Genomic DNA, 16,375 nt, shown 5'->3' on the forward strand with positions numbered 1-16,375 from the left:
TGGAGGTACATACCTAACCCTACAGTATGGAGGGACAGAGACAGGATGACAATACTCATCAGGTGGTACATACCTAACCCTACAGTATGGAGGTACATACCTAACCCTACAGTATGGAGGGACATACCTAACCCTACAGTATGGAGGGACAGAGACAGGATGACAATACTCATCAGGTACATACCTAACCCTACAGTATGGAGGGACATACCTAACCCTACAGTATGGAGGGACAGAGACAGGATGACAATACTCATCAGGTGGTACATACCTAACCCTACAGTATGGAGGGACATACCTAACCCTACAGTATGGAGGTACATACCTAACCCTACAGTATGGAGGTACATACCTAACCCTACAGTATGGAGGTACATACCTAACCCTACAGTATGGAGGTACATACCTAACCCTACAGTATGGAGGTACATACCTAACCCTACAGTATGGAGGACATACCTAACCCTACAGTATGGAGGGACATACCTAACCCTACAGTATGGAGGTACATACCTAACCCTACAGTATGGAGGGACATACCTAACCCTACAGTATGGAGGGACATACCTAACCCTACAGTATGGAGGGACATACCTAACCCTACAGTATGGAGGGACAGAGACAGGATGACAATACTCATCAGGTACATACCTAACCCTACAGTATGGAGGGACATACCTAACCCTACAGTATGGAGGGACAGAGACAGGATGACAATACTCATCAGGTACATACCTAACCCTACAGTATGGAGGTACATACCTAACCCTACAGTATGGAGGGACATACCTAACCCTACAGTATGGAGGGACATACCTAACCCTACAGTATGGAGGGACATACCTAACCCTACAGTATGGAGGGACATACCTAACCCTACAGTATGGAGGGACAGAGACAGGATGACAATACTCATCAGGTGGTACATACCTAACCCTACAGTATGGAGGGACATACCTAACCCTACAGTATGGAGGTACATACCTAACCCTACAGTATGGAGGTACATACCTAACCCTACAGTATGGAGGTACATACCTAACCCTACAGTATGGAGGTACATACCTAACCCTACAGTATGGAGGTACATACCTAACCCTACAGTATGGAGGGACATACCTAACCCTACAGTATGGAGGGGACATACCTAACCCTACAGTATGGAGGTACATACCTAACCCTACAGTATGGAGGGACATACCTAACCCTACAGTATGGAGGACATACCTAACCCTACAGTATGGAGGGACAGAGACAGGATGACAATACTCATCAGGTACATACCTAACCCTACAGTATGGAGGGACATACCTAACCCTACAGTATGGAGGGACATACCTAACCCTACAGTATGGAGGTACATACCTAACCCTACAGTATGGAGGGACAGAGACAGGATGACAATACTCATCAGGTACATACCTAACCCTACAGTATGGAGGGACATACCTAACCCTACAGTATGGAGGTACATACCTAACCCTACAGTATGGAGGGACATACCTAACCCTACAGTATGAAGGGACATACCTAACCCTACAGTATGGAGGGACATACCTAACCCTACAGTATGGAGGGACATACCTAACCCTACAGTATGGAGGTACATACCTAACCCTACAGTATGGAGGTACATACCTAACCCTACAGTATGGAGGGACATACCTAACCCTACAGTATGGAGGGACATACCTAACCCTACAGTATGGAGGTACATACCTAACCCTACAGTATGGAGGGACATACCTAACCCTACAGTATGGAGGGACAGAGACAGGAGGTACATACCTAACCCTACAGTATGGAGGGAGGTACATACCTAACCCTACAGTGTGGAGGGACATACCTAACCCTACAGTATGGAGGTACATACCTAACCCTACAGTATGGAGGGACATACCTAACCCTACAGTATGGAGGGACATACCTAACCCTACAGTATGGAGGTACATACCTAACCCTACAGTATGGAGGGACATACCTAACCCTACAGTATGGAGGTACATACCTAACCCTACAGTATGGAGGGTACATACCTAACCCTACAGTATGGAGGGACATACCTAACCCTACAGTATGGAGGGACAGAGACAGGAGGTACATACCTAACCTACAGTATGGAGGGAGGTACAGTAATACAGTGTGGAGGGACATACCTAACCCTACAGTATGGAGGTACATACCTAACCCTACAGTATGGAGGGACATACCTAACCCTACAGTATGGAGGGACATACCTAACCCTACAGTATGGAGGTACATACCTAACCCTACAGTATGGAGGGACATACCTAACCCTACAGTATGGAGGTACATACCTAACCCATACCTAAGTATGGAGGTACATACCTAACCCTACAGTATGGAGGGACATACCTAACCCTACAGTATGGAGGTACATACCTAACCCTACAGTATGGAGGTATACCTAACCCTACAGTATGGAGGTACATACCTAACCCTACAGTATGGAGGTACATACCTAACCCTACAGTATGGAGGGACATACCTAACCCTACAGTATGGAGGTACATACCTAACCCTACAGTATGGAGGTACATACCTAACCCTACAGTATGGAGGTACATACCTAACCCTACAGTATGGAGGGAGGTACATACCTAACCCTACAGTATGGAGGGAGGTACATACCTAACCCTACAGTATGGAGGGACATACCTAACCCTACAGTATGGAGGTACATACCTAACCCTACAGTATGGAGGGACATACCTACAGTATGGAGGTACATACCTAACCCTACAGTATGGAGGTACATACCTAACCCTACAGTATGGAGGGACATACCTAACCCTACAGTATGGAGGTACATACCTAACCCTACAGTATGGAGGGACATACCTAACCCTACAGTATGGAGGTACATACCTAACCCTACAGTATGGAGGGACATACCTAACCCTACAGTATGGAGGTACATACCTAACCCTACAGTATGGAGGTACATACCTAACCCTACAGTATGGAGGTACATACCTAACCCTACAGTATGGAGGGAGGTACATACCTAACCCTACAGTATGGAGGGAGGTACATACCTAACCCTACAGTATGGAGGGACATACCTAACCCTACAGTATGGAGGTACATACCTAACCCTACAGTATGGAGGGACATACCTAACCCTACAGTATGGAGGTACATACCTAACCCTACAGTATGGAGGTACATACCTAACCCTACAGTATGGAGGGACATACCTAACCCTACAGTATGGAGGGACATACCTAACCCTACAGTATGGAGGTACATACCTAACCCTACACATGGAGGTACATACCTAACCCTACAGTATGGAGGTACATACCTAATCCTACAGTATGGAGGAGGTACATACCTAACCCTACAGTATGGAGGGACATACCTAACCCTACAGTATGGAGGACATACCTAACCCTACAGTATGGAGGTACATACCTAACCCTACAGTATGGAGGGACATACCTAACCCTACAGTATGGAGGGACATACCTAACCCTACAGTATGGAGGGACATACCTAACCCACAGTATGGAGGGACATACCTAACCCTACAGTATGGAGGGACATACCTAACCCTACAGTATGGAGGGACATACCTAACCCTACAGTATGGAGGGACATACCTAACCCTACAGTATGGAGGGACATACCTAACCCTACAGTATGGAGGTACATACCTAACCCTACAGTATGGAGGGACATACCTAACCCTACAGTATGGAGGTACATACCTAACCCTACAGTATGGAGGATACCTAACCCTACAGGGAGGTACATACCTAACCCTACAGTATGGAGGAGGTACATACCTAACCCTACAGTATGGAGGTACATACCTAACCCTACAGTATGGAGGTACATACCTGTATGGAGGGACATACCTAACCCTACAGTATGGAGGTACATACCTAACCCTACAGTATGGAGGTACATACCTAACCCTACAGTATGGAGGTACATACCTAACCCTACAGTATGGAGGGTACATACCTAACCCTACAGTATGGAGGGACATACCTAACCCTACAGTATGGAGGTACATACCTAACCCTACAGTATGGAGGGACATACCTAACCCTACAGTATGGAGGTACATACCTAACCCTACAGTATGGGAGGTACATACCTAACCCTACAGTATGGAGGTACATACCTAACCCTACAGTATGGAGGGACATACACCCAGCATACCTAACCCTACAGTATGGAGGGACATACCTAACCCTACAGTATGGAGGGACATACCTAACCCTACAGTATGGAGGGACATACCTAACCCTACAGTATGGAGGGACATACCTAACCCTACAGTATAACCCTACAGTATGGAGGGACATACCTAACCCTACAGTATGGAGGGACATACCTAACCCTACAGTATGGAGGGACATACCTAACCCTACAGTATGGAGGGACATACCTAACCCTACAGTATGGAGGGACATACCTAACCCTACAGTATGGAGGTACATTACCTAACCCTACATTATGGAGGGACATACCTAACCCTACAGTATGGAGGTACATACCTAACCCTACAGTATGGACATACCTAACCCTACAGTATGGAGGTACATACCTAACCCTACAGTATGGAGTACATACCTAACCCTACAGTATGAGGGACATACCTAACCCTACAGTATGGAGGGACATACCTAACCCTACAGTATGGAGGTACATACCTAACCCTACAGTATGGAGGGACATACCTAACCCTACAGTATGGAGGGACATACCTAACCCTACAGTATGGAGGGACAGAGACAGGATGACAATACTCATCAGGGTATGGAGGGACATACCTAACCCTACAGTATGGAGGGACATACCTAACCCTACACATGGAGGTACATACCTAACCCTACTACCTAACCTAACCCTACAGTATGGAGGGACAGAGACAGGATGACAATACTCATCAGGTACATACCTAACCCTACAGTATGGAGGGACATACCTAACCCTACAGTATGGAGGTACATACCTAACCCTACAGTATGGAGGGACATACCTAACCCTACAGTATGAAGGGACATACCTAACCCTACAGTATGGAGGGACATACCTAACCCTACAGTATGGAGGGACATACCTAACCCTACAGTATGGAGGGACATACCTAACCCTACAGTATGGAGGTACATACCTAACCCTACAGTATGGAGGGACATACCTAACCCTACAGTATGGAGGGACATACCTAACCCTACAGTATGGAGGTACATACCTAACCCTACAGTATGGAGGGACATACCTAACCCTACAGTATGGAGGGACAGAGACAGGAGGTACATACCTAACCCTACAGTATGGAGGTACATACCTAACCCTACAGTATGGAGGAGGTACATACCTAACCCTACAGTGTGGAGGGACATACCTAACCCTACAGTATGGAGGTACATACCTAACCCTACAGTATGGAGGGACATACCTAACCCTACAGTATGGAGGGACATACCTAACCCTACAGTATGGAGGTACATACCTAACCCTACAGTATGGAGGGACATACCTAACCCTACAGTATGGAGGTACATACCTAACCCTACAGTATGGAGGTACATACCTAACCCTACAGTATGGAGGTACATACCTAACCCTACAGTATGGAGGGACATACCTAACCCTACAGTATGGAGGTACATACCTAACCCTACAGTATGGAGGTACATACCTAACCCTACAGTATGGAGGTACCTAACCCTACAGTATGGAGGTACATACCTAACCCTACAGTATGGAGGACATACCTAACCCTACAGTATGGAGGTACATACCTAACCCTACAGTATGGAGGGACATACCTAACCCTACAGTATGGAGGGGAGGTACATACCTAACCCTACAGTATGGAGGGACATACCTAACCCTACAGTATGGAGGTACATACCTAACCCTACAGTATGGAGGGACATACCTAACCCTACAGTATGGAGGGACATACCTAACCCTACAGTATGGAGGTACATACCTAACCCTACAGTATGGAGGTACATACCTAACCCTACAGTATGGAGGTACATACCTAACCCTACAGTATGGAGGTACATACCTAACCCTACAGTATGGAGGGACATACCTAACCCTACAGTATGGAGGTACATACCTAACCCTACAGTATGGAGGGACATACCTAACCCTACAGTATGGAGGGACATACCTAACCCTACAGTATGGAGGGACATACCTAACCCTACAGTATGGAGGTACATACCTAACCCTACAGTATGGAGGGAGGTACATAACCCCTAACCCTACAGTATGGAGGGACATACCTAACCCTACAGTATGGAGGGACATACCTAACCCTACAGTATGGAGGGACATACCTAACCCTACAGTATGGAGGGACATACCTAACCCTACAGTATGGAGGGACATACCTAACCCTACAGTATGGAGGTACATACCTAACCCTACAGTATGGAGGGACATACCTAACCCCCTACAGTATGGAGGACATACCTAACCCTACAGTATGGAGGTACCTAACCCTACCTAACCCTACAGTATGGAGGTACCCTAACCCTACAGTATGGAGGTACATACCTAACCCTACAGTATGGAGGGACATACCTAACCCTACAGTATGGAGGGACATACCTAACCCTACAGTATGGAGGGACATACCTAACCCTACAGTATGGAGGGACATACCTAACCCTACAGTATGGAGGACATACCTAACCCTACAGTATGGAGGGACATACCTAACCCTACAGTATGGAGGGACATACCTAACCCTACAGTATGGAGGTACATACCTAACCCTACAGTATGGAGGGACATAACCTAACCCTACAGTATGGAGAGTACATACCTAACCCTACAGTATGGAGGTACATACCTAACCCTACAGTATGGAGGTACATACCTAATCCTACAGTATGGAGGTACATACCTAACCCTACAGTATGGAGGTACATACCTAACCCTACAGTATGGAGGGACATACCTAACCCTACAGTATGGAGGACATACCTAACCCTACAGTATGGAGGTACATACCTAACCCTACAGTATGGAGGGACATACCTAACCCTACAGTATGGAGGGACATACCTAACCCTACAGTATGGAGGACATACCTAACCCTACAGTATGGAGGGACATACCTAACCCTACAGTATGGAGGGACATACCTAACCCTACAGTATGGAGGGACATACCTAACCCTACAGTATGGAGGGACATACCTAACCCTACAGTATGGAGGGACATACCTAACCCTACAGTATGGAGGTACATACCTAACCCTACAGTATGGAGGGACATAACCCCTAACCCTACAGTATGGAGGTACATACCTAACCCTACAGTATGGAGGGGGACAGACCCTACATGGATGACATACCTAACCCTACAGTATGGAGGTACATACCTAACCCTACAGTATGGAGGGACATACCTAACCCTACAGTATGGAGGGACATACCTAACCCTACAGTATGGAGGTACATACCTAACCCTACAGTATGGAGGGACATACCTAACCCTACAGTATGGAGGGACATACCTAACCCTACAGTATGGAGGGACAGAGACAGGATGACAATAACTCATCAGGACATACCTAACCCTACAGTATGGAGGGACATACCTAACCCTACAGTATGGAGGGACATACCTAACCCTACAGTATGGAGGTACATACCTAACCCTACAGTATGGAGGGACAGAGACAGGATGACAATACTCATCAGGTACATACCTAACCCTACAGTATGGAGGGACATACCTAACCCTACAGTATGGAGGTACATACCTAACCCTACAGTATGGAGGGACATACCTAACCCTACAGTATGGAGGGACATACCTAACCCTACAGTATGGAGGGACATACCTAACCCTACAGTATGGAGGGACATACCTAACCCTACAGTATGGAGGTACATACCTAACCCTACAGTATGGAGGGACATACCTAACCCTACAGTATGGAGGTACATACCTAACCCTACAGTATGGAGGGACATACCTAACCCTACAGTATGGAGGTACATACCTAACCCTACAGTATGGAGGGACATACCTAACCCTACAGTATGGAGGGACAGAGACAGGAGGTACATACCTAACCCTACAGTATGGAGGTACATACCTAACCCTACAGTATGGAGGGAGGTACATACCTAACCCTACAGTATGGAGGGACATACCTAACCCTACAGTATGGAGGTACATACCTAACCCTACAGTATGGAGGGACATACCTAACCCTACAGTATGGAGGGACATACCTAACCCTACAGTATGGAGTACATACCTAACTACAGTATGGACCTAACCCTACAGTATGGAGGGACATACCTAACCCTACAGTATGGAGGGACATACCTAACCCTACAGTATGGAGGTACATACCTAACCCTACAGTATGGAGGGACATACCTAACCCTACAGTATGGAGGGACATACCTAACCCTACAGTATGGAGGTACATACCTAACCCTACAGTATGGAGGGACATACCTAACCCTACAGTATGGAGGTACATACCTAACCCTACAGTATGGAGGTACATACCTAACCCTACAGTATGGAGGGACATACCTAACCCTACAGTATGGAGGTACATACCTAACCCTACAGTATGGAGGGACATACCTAACCCTACAGTATGGAGGGACATACCTAACCCTACAGTATGGAGGTACATACCTAACCCTACAGTATGGAGGGACATACCTAACCCTACAGTATGGAGGACATACCTAACCCTACAGTATGGAGGGACATACCTAACCCTACAGTATGGAGGGACATACCTAACCCTACAGTATGGAGGTACATACCTAACCCTACAGTATGGGATACCTAACCCTACAGTATGGACCTAACCCTACATACCTAACCCTATGGAGGGACATACCTAACCCTACAGTATGGAGGGACATACCTAACCCTACAGTATGGAGGGACATACCTAACCCTACAGTATGGAGGGACATACCTAACCCTACAGTATGGAGGGACATACCTAACCCTACAGTATGGAGGGACATACCTAACCCTACAGTATGGAGGGACATACCTAACCCTACAGTATGGAGGAGGTACATACCTAACCCTACAGTATGGAGAGGACATACCTAACCCTACAGTATGGAGGGACATACCTAACCCTACAGTATGGAGGGACATACCTAACCCTACAGTATGGAGGGACATACCTAACCCTACAGTATGGAGGTACATACCTAACCCTACAGTATGGAGGTACATACCTAACCCTACAGTATGGAGGGACATACCTAACCCTACAGTATGGAGGGACATACCTAACCCTACAGTATGGAGGTACATACCTAACCCTACAGTATGGAGGTACATACCTAACCCTACAGTATGGAGGTACATACCTAATCCTACAGTATGGAGGGAGGTACATACCTAACCCTACAGTATGGAGGGACATACCTAACCCTACAGTATGGAGGGACATACCTAACCCTACAGTATGGAGGGACATACCTAACCCTACAGTATGGAGGGACATACCTAACCCTACAGTATGGAGGGGACATACCTAACCCTACAGTATGGAGGGGGACATACCTAACCCTACAGTATGGAGGGACATACCTAACCCTACAGTATGGAGGGAGGTACATACCTAACCCTACAGTATGGAGGGACATACCTAACCCTACAGTATGGAGGGACATACCTAACCCTACAGTATGGTAGGACATACCTAACCCTACAGTATGGAGGGACATACCTAACCCTACAGTATGGAGGTACATACCTAACCCTACAGTATGGAGGTAGGTACATACCTAACCCTACAGTATGGAGGTACATAGTATGGAGGTACATACCTAACCCTACAGTATGGAGGAGGTACATACCTAACCCTACAGTATGGAGGTAGGTACATACCTAACCCTACAGTATGGAGGGACATACCTAACCCTACAGTATGGAGGGACATACCTAACCCTACAGTATGGAGGGACATACCTAACCCTACAGTATGGAGGGACATACCTAACCCTACAGTATGGAGGTACATACCTAACCCTACAGTATGGAGGGACAGAGACAGACTCACCTGCTGGTTAGTACAGTCAAAGGTAAAATACTTCAATGTTAACTACCCAACTAGATCCCAAATGGCTCCCTATTCCATATATAGTGCACTACTATTGACCAGAGCCCTATATAGTGCACTACTATTGACCAGAGCCCTATATAGTGCACTACTATTGGCCAGAGCCCTATATAGAGCCCTATATAGTGCACTACTTTTGACCAGAGCCCTATATAGTGCACTACTATTGACCAGAGCCCTATATAGTGCACTACTATTGGCCAGAGCCCTATATAGAGCCCTATATAGTGCACTACTTTTGACCAGAGCCCTATATAGTGCACTACTATTGACCAGAGCCCTATATACTGCACTACTTTTGACCAGGAACTCTGACCAGAGCCCTATATAGTGCACTACTTTTGACCAGGAACTCTGACCAGGTCTAAAGTAGTGCACTATATAGGGAATAGCGTACCATTTGGGACTCATCCTAGATCTCAAAGCGTTTGTGGGTTCTCTCTCACCGTCCTCTGTGTGCATCAGCTTGTGGCTCTTCAGAGTGACCTTGGACTTGAACTTCTTGCCACACATGTCACACAGGTGCTTCTTCTCCGTGGTGTGTCTGCTCATGTGGGCCTTCAGGTTGCTCTTACTGCGGCTGGCGTAGTCACACAGGGAACACTTGAAGGGCTCCAGAGGGATTTACAGTCAGTAGTTATTAGCAGAGCAGAGGGATTTACAGCAGAAGAGACACAGTGGCTTTTACATGTTGGTCATTTAGCAGAGACTCTAATCCAGAGGGATTTACAGTCAGTAGTTATTTAGCAGAGACTCTAATCCAGAGTGATTTACAGTCAGCAGAGTTAATCCAGAGGGATTTACAGTCAGTAGTTATTTAGCAGAGACTCTAATCCAGAGGGATTTACAGTCAGTAGTTATTTAGCAGAGACTCTAATCCAGAGTGATTTACAGTCAGTAGTTAATTAGCAGACACTCTAATCCAGAGTGATTTAGCAGACTCTAATCCAGAGTGATTTACAGTCAGTAGTTATTTAGCAGAGACTCTAATCCAGAGTGATTTACAGTCAGTAGTCATTTAGCAGAGACTCTAATCCAGAGTGATTTATAATCAGTGCATTCAACTAAGGTAGGTAAAACAAGCACACATCACAGCGATAAGACAAGCACACATCACAGCGATAAGACAAGCACACATCACAGCGATAAGACAAGCACACATCACAGCGACAAGACAAGCACACATCACAGCGATAAGACAAGCACACATCACAGCGACAAGACAAGCACACATCACAGCGATAAGACAAGCACACATCACAGCGACAAGACAAGCACACATCACAGCGACAAGACAAGCACACATCACAGCGACAAGACAAGCACACATCACAGCGACAAGACAAGCACACATCACAGCGACAAGACAAGCACACATCACAGCGACAAGACAAGCACACATCACAGCGATAAGACAAGCACACATCACAGCGATAAGACAAGCACACATCACAGCGATAAGACAAGCACACATCACAGCGACAAGGCAAGCACACATCACAGCGATAAGACAAGCACATATCACATTCGTTGCAAGCAAAACTTTCCTCTAAAAAGTTAAGTGTGGTAGTTTCTATTGCCTTTTAAAATGTGTAGAAAACCACTTCGGGCCACCTCAGAGTCCAACAGTAGAACTCATTATAGGGAATAGGATGGCATTTGGTACGCAGCCTAATGAGTTTGACTGTCCTACCTTGGTGAGCCCAGATGTGCTGCTGCAGATCAGCTCCGTTCCTCATGAAGTAGCTGTCACAGTAAGGACACTTAGACGCTCTCTTCCCGATCAAGCCCTTCATCTGCACCCTCACCCCAAGCGCCTCGGAGATGGTGTTCATCGGCGTATCTGCAGATAAGAGATGGTTTTACCTACATAGCCAGCGTCCTGTCCAGGGGCTGTACATGTACATTAAAGCTGCCTCAAGATTCAGAAACAGGATAGGCTCCTCCCCTATGGGCCGTTCTGGCTCTGACGAGGCTGACTTACCTTCCTGCCTGGCTCCAATCAGGAAATGGCTGTGATATTTGGGATTTAAACATCATTAACACTCTGCTGTTGTACTAGAACACCAAAGAGTGGGCTTAGTTCTGGGCTCTTACCTGGATGAAAGCTCTTGATATGATGCTTAAGTTTATCTTCAGTGAACGTTTCCTCACACACAGGGCAAGCAAAGCTTTTCTTCTCCTTTAATATTGGATTAAATTGATGATGTTAAGAGTGCACAAGTGTCAACAAACAGACATTTCAATGTAATAATGACCCCTATGGGCCCTGGTCAAAAGCAGGGTTCCATTTGGGCCCCAGACTCACATTGTCAAAGTGTGTTTTGAGGTGGGCCTGCAGCTTGTACTTGTCAGGTGTGCAGTACTGACAGTGTTCCATGGGGCACTGGAGCAGGATGTTACTGTGTCTCTGGATCAGGTGTCGCTTCAGACAGTTCTTGGTGATGGACGAATAGCTGCACTGGGTACAGTAATGTAGATGCTCTTTTGTGTGAGTACGCACATGCATGTTGTAGTGCACTTGGTACCAGAAGAGCTTTCCTAGACGGGGAACAACAGAACACATGTGGCTTAAAAAACACAGCTGGTTTACAGATGAATTACCAACACATAGGAAATGATGAAATAGCTGAAATTACAAACCCTTGTAAAAATGCAACTTATACTGCTAGAAAATGTTTTCCTATGTCAATATATTTGTGTGATATATTCTTACCACAGTATTCACATTCCAGGTCCCCGTATACTTTTCGGATTCTGTCAAAGACAACCATGTTCAGCTGCCTTTTCTGCAACTTATCTAGAATCTGTTGGAAAGCGCTCCTCTCCTCCGTCGTGCCATCTTCTCCTTGTGGGCCAGCTGAAGCGTTTGTTTGACCTATGACCTCCCCCTGAATCAGAACCAAAGACCGGAGAGTCTCCTCAACATGACCTTGTGATGTTGATGAAGAACCTTTGTCTTCTTCTGGATGCTGCTGGTGGCCCACCACTGACTCCTCCTTGCCTGAAGGCCTTTCTACCAAAGTGTCTTGTTCAGCCACAATGACGTTATTCTCCCCATGAGGCTTGTCTTCCTCCATCAGTGTCTTATCAGGTCTCTCCTCACTGATTACTTCCTGGGTCATGCCTTTGCTTGCTGTCTGGGTTTGTTCAGGACTGATTGGCTCAGTTTTGTCTTGTAGAGTCTCAGTCTCTTGTGCAGGTTGATTTAACACGCACGTCTCCTCAGGCCCCGGATCAGGGACCACCTGTTCCTCTCCCAGTCCTTCCTCCTGTTCCTCTCCCTCACCCTGCTCCTCTGAGGGGTCACCAGCGAGGGGTCTCCTCCTCCTGTTCCTCTGAGGGGTCACCAGCGAGGGCCTCCTCCTGTTCCTCTGAAGGGTCACAAGTGAAGGCCTCCTCCTGTTCCTCTGAAGGGTCACCAGTGAAGGCCTCCTCCTGTTCCTCTGAGGGGTCACCAGCGAGGGCCTCCTCCTGTTCCTCTGAGGGGTCACCAGTGAGGGCCTCCTCCTGTTCCTCTGAGGGGTCACCAGTGAGGGCCTCCTCCTGTTCCTCTGAGGGGTCACCAGTGAAGGCCTCCTCCTGTTCCTCTGAGGGGTCACCAGTGAGGGCCTCCTCCTGTTCCTCTGAGGGGTCACCAGTGAAGGCCTCCTCCTGTTCCTCTGAGGGGTCACCAGTGAAGGCCTCCTCCTCCTCCTGCTGGGCGTTGAGTAGAGATAGCTCCTCAGCCATCCTGATCTCATCCTGTCTCAGCATCTCTCTCTTGATGTCGTCCCCCGGCTCCAGCAGACAGAAGCTGCTGTTGATGGACTCTGAGAACCCAACCGCCTCCTCTGACTCTGGGTGAGCCTCCTTCAGGTGGGTCTTCAGCCGCACGGAGCTGACAAACTTCTGCTGGCAGGCGGCACACACGTAGAGGAAGGGATGCTTACGGACGTGAGCCTGGAGAGCCTGAAACTTGGTGCAGCCGTGGTCACACAGCTCGCAGCCGAACGGCCTCTCGCTACCGTGAACCATCATGTGGCGGTCACGGTCCAGCTCGTTCTTGAACTTGCGGTCGCAGATCTGGCAGTCGTAGAGGAGCTGCCTCTTGCCTTCCCTGGTCTGTAGACTATACTCATGGTAGGAGTCCTTCACCTTCATAATAATACATGTTATGAATAACTACATCAATAAGATCTCATAATAAAGACAGTATAAAGGCATATGATAGATTTCTAAAAGAGAGAGAGGTCCTTCACCTTCTTGTCCTCTAGGTCGTGGCTCTCCCTCATGTGTTTCAGCAGGTTTTTGACATCAGAGTACTTCTTTTTGCAGAAGAGACAGTGCTGCTTGATCTTGTGGTGAACTCTCTCCACGTGCACCTTGAGGTGGCCCTTGCTGAGGCACTGGAAGGAGCAGTGTTCACAGCTGAACTTCTCTCCCGTGTGCTTGCGCAAGTGAACGCTGAGGTTGGCTTTGATGGCACTGGCGTAGTCACAGTGTGGGCACTTGAAGGGTTTCTCGTTGGTGTGGGTTCGCAGATGGGCCTGCAACGAGTGGCGGAACTTGAAGACCTTGTTGCAGTATTCGCAGGTGAAGATCTTCAACTGGGTCTGTCCTATTCTGTATGAACGAGGGATGTTGCAATACACATATTTGGTTCTACTGTATGTTGCTCTTTTTCCAAAGTAACTTTGCCAAAATTCTATTTGCGCTATAGCAAAAACATGTTTGTATCTACAGTAACAATGCTGAAATCTGTTGTTGACACATCCATTAAAGTGTTACATATAGACTATGACATTTCCCAATGCTTGATAATACTGTAGACTACATTGATTCAGTTCAGTCAATACATCATTATGTTAATTAACGGCACAATACAGTCTGAGTTCTTCATGTTCAACTGCTGTGTGGTGAACAACCCAAACGTCTGTAACCTGTTTGACTTTAATGGTACTTCATAAGCAGCTTGTTGTATGGAATACTCCTGAAATCCTCTCTTCTGTCCTGCCTCCTGAGGGTCTGTGTCTGCTGGAGTAACTGGCTCTGCCGGGGTGGCCTCGATCGGCACTATCCTTGTCGCACCTAAATAAACAGACACACACACAGATAAAGGTTTATACAGCCTCTAGGTACAAAGACAAGTCATCGGGAATACATAGACTGGAAACTTTCCTGATTTTTCATACATAAAACTCTGAAAATGTACCAACTGCAACATTGTGAATCTATAATTTTCTGGATAAAATCTGAAGATCCTCTGGTTGATCCATGTGCATCCTCAATGGCACCCTACAGCCTATTCCCTACAGCCTATTCCCGACAGCCTATTCCCGACAGCCTATTCCCGACAGCCTATTCCCGACAGCCTATTCCCGACAGCCTATTCCCGACAGCCTATTCCCTACAGCCTATTCCCTACAGCCTATTCCCTACAGCCTATTCCCTACAGCCTATTCCCGACAGCCTATTTCCTACAGCCTATTCCCGACAGCCTATTCCCCACAGCCTATTCCCCACAGCCTATTCCCTACAGCCTATTCCCCACAGCCTATTCCCGACAGCCTATTCCCTATGGGCCCTGGTCAAAAGTATAACACCATGTAGGTAGTAGGGTGCCATTTGGGGCGCATCCATAATACAGTTGTAGCTTACCAGGAAGTGCCTCATGAGCGGTCAGAACCACACTGATGATAATGTAGTTGTAACTTACCAGGAAGTGCCTCATGAGCGGTCAGAACCACACTGATGATAATGTAGTTGTAACTTACCAGGAAGTGCCTCATGAGTGGTCAGAACCACACGGATGATAATGTAGTTGTAACTTACCAGGAAGTGCCTCATGAGCGGTCAGAACCACACTGATGATAATGTAGTTGTAACTTACCAGGAAGTGCCTCATGAGCGGTCAGAACCACACTGATGATAATGTAGTTGTAACTTACCAGGAAGTGCCTCATGAGCGGTCAGAACCACACTGATGATAATGTAGTTGTAGCTTACCAGGAAGTGCCTCATGAGTGGTCAGAACCACACGGATGATAATGTAGTTGTAACTTACCAGGAAGTGCCTCATGAGCGGTCAGAACCACATGGATGATAATGTACTTGTAACTTACCAGGAAGTGCCTCATGAGTGGTCAGAACCACACGGATGATAATGTAGTTGTAACTTACCAGGAAGTGCCTCATGAGCGGTCAGAACCACACTGATGATAATGTAGTTGTAACTTACCAGGAAGTGCCTCATGAGCGGTCAGA

At 46.9% G+C, this 16,375-nt stretch overlaps 1 protein-coding gene across 1 annotated transcript in view; it reads right to left on the bottom strand.

Annotated features, from left to right (window-relative positions):
• Positions 1–16,375, bottom strand: part of LOC124024524 (zinc finger protein ZFAT-like) — a 42,702-nt gene that overhangs the window by 18,048 nt on the left and 8,279 nt on the right. The window contains exons 5-12 of the mRNA XM_046338446.1: positions 15,052–15,199; positions 14,371–14,734; positions 13,634–14,266; positions 12,846–13,575; positions 12,438–12,670; positions 12,227–12,311; positions 11,815–11,972; positions 10,576–10,741 (exon numbers count right to left, since the gene is read on the bottom strand). Coding sequence (XP_046194402.1) covers positions 10,576–10,741; positions 11,815–11,972; positions 12,227–12,311; positions 12,438–12,670; positions 12,846–13,575; positions 13,634–14,266; positions 14,371–14,734; positions 15,052–15,199 — 2,517 coding nt within the window. The remainder of the gene's footprint in view (positions 1–10,575; positions 10,742–11,814; positions 11,973–12,226; positions 12,312–12,437; positions 12,671–12,845; positions 13,576–13,633; positions 14,267–14,370; positions 14,735–15,051; positions 15,200–16,375) is intronic.

This window comes from Oncorhynchus gorbuscha, unplaced genomic scaffold (assembly GCF_021184085.1).
Source record: "Oncorhynchus gorbuscha isolate QuinsamMale2020 ecotype Even-year unplaced genomic scaffold, OgorEven_v1.0 Un_scaffold_1911, whole genome shotgun sequence".
Lineage (NCBI taxonomy): Eukaryota > Metazoa > Chordata > Actinopteri > Salmoniformes > Salmonidae > Oncorhynchus > Oncorhynchus gorbuscha.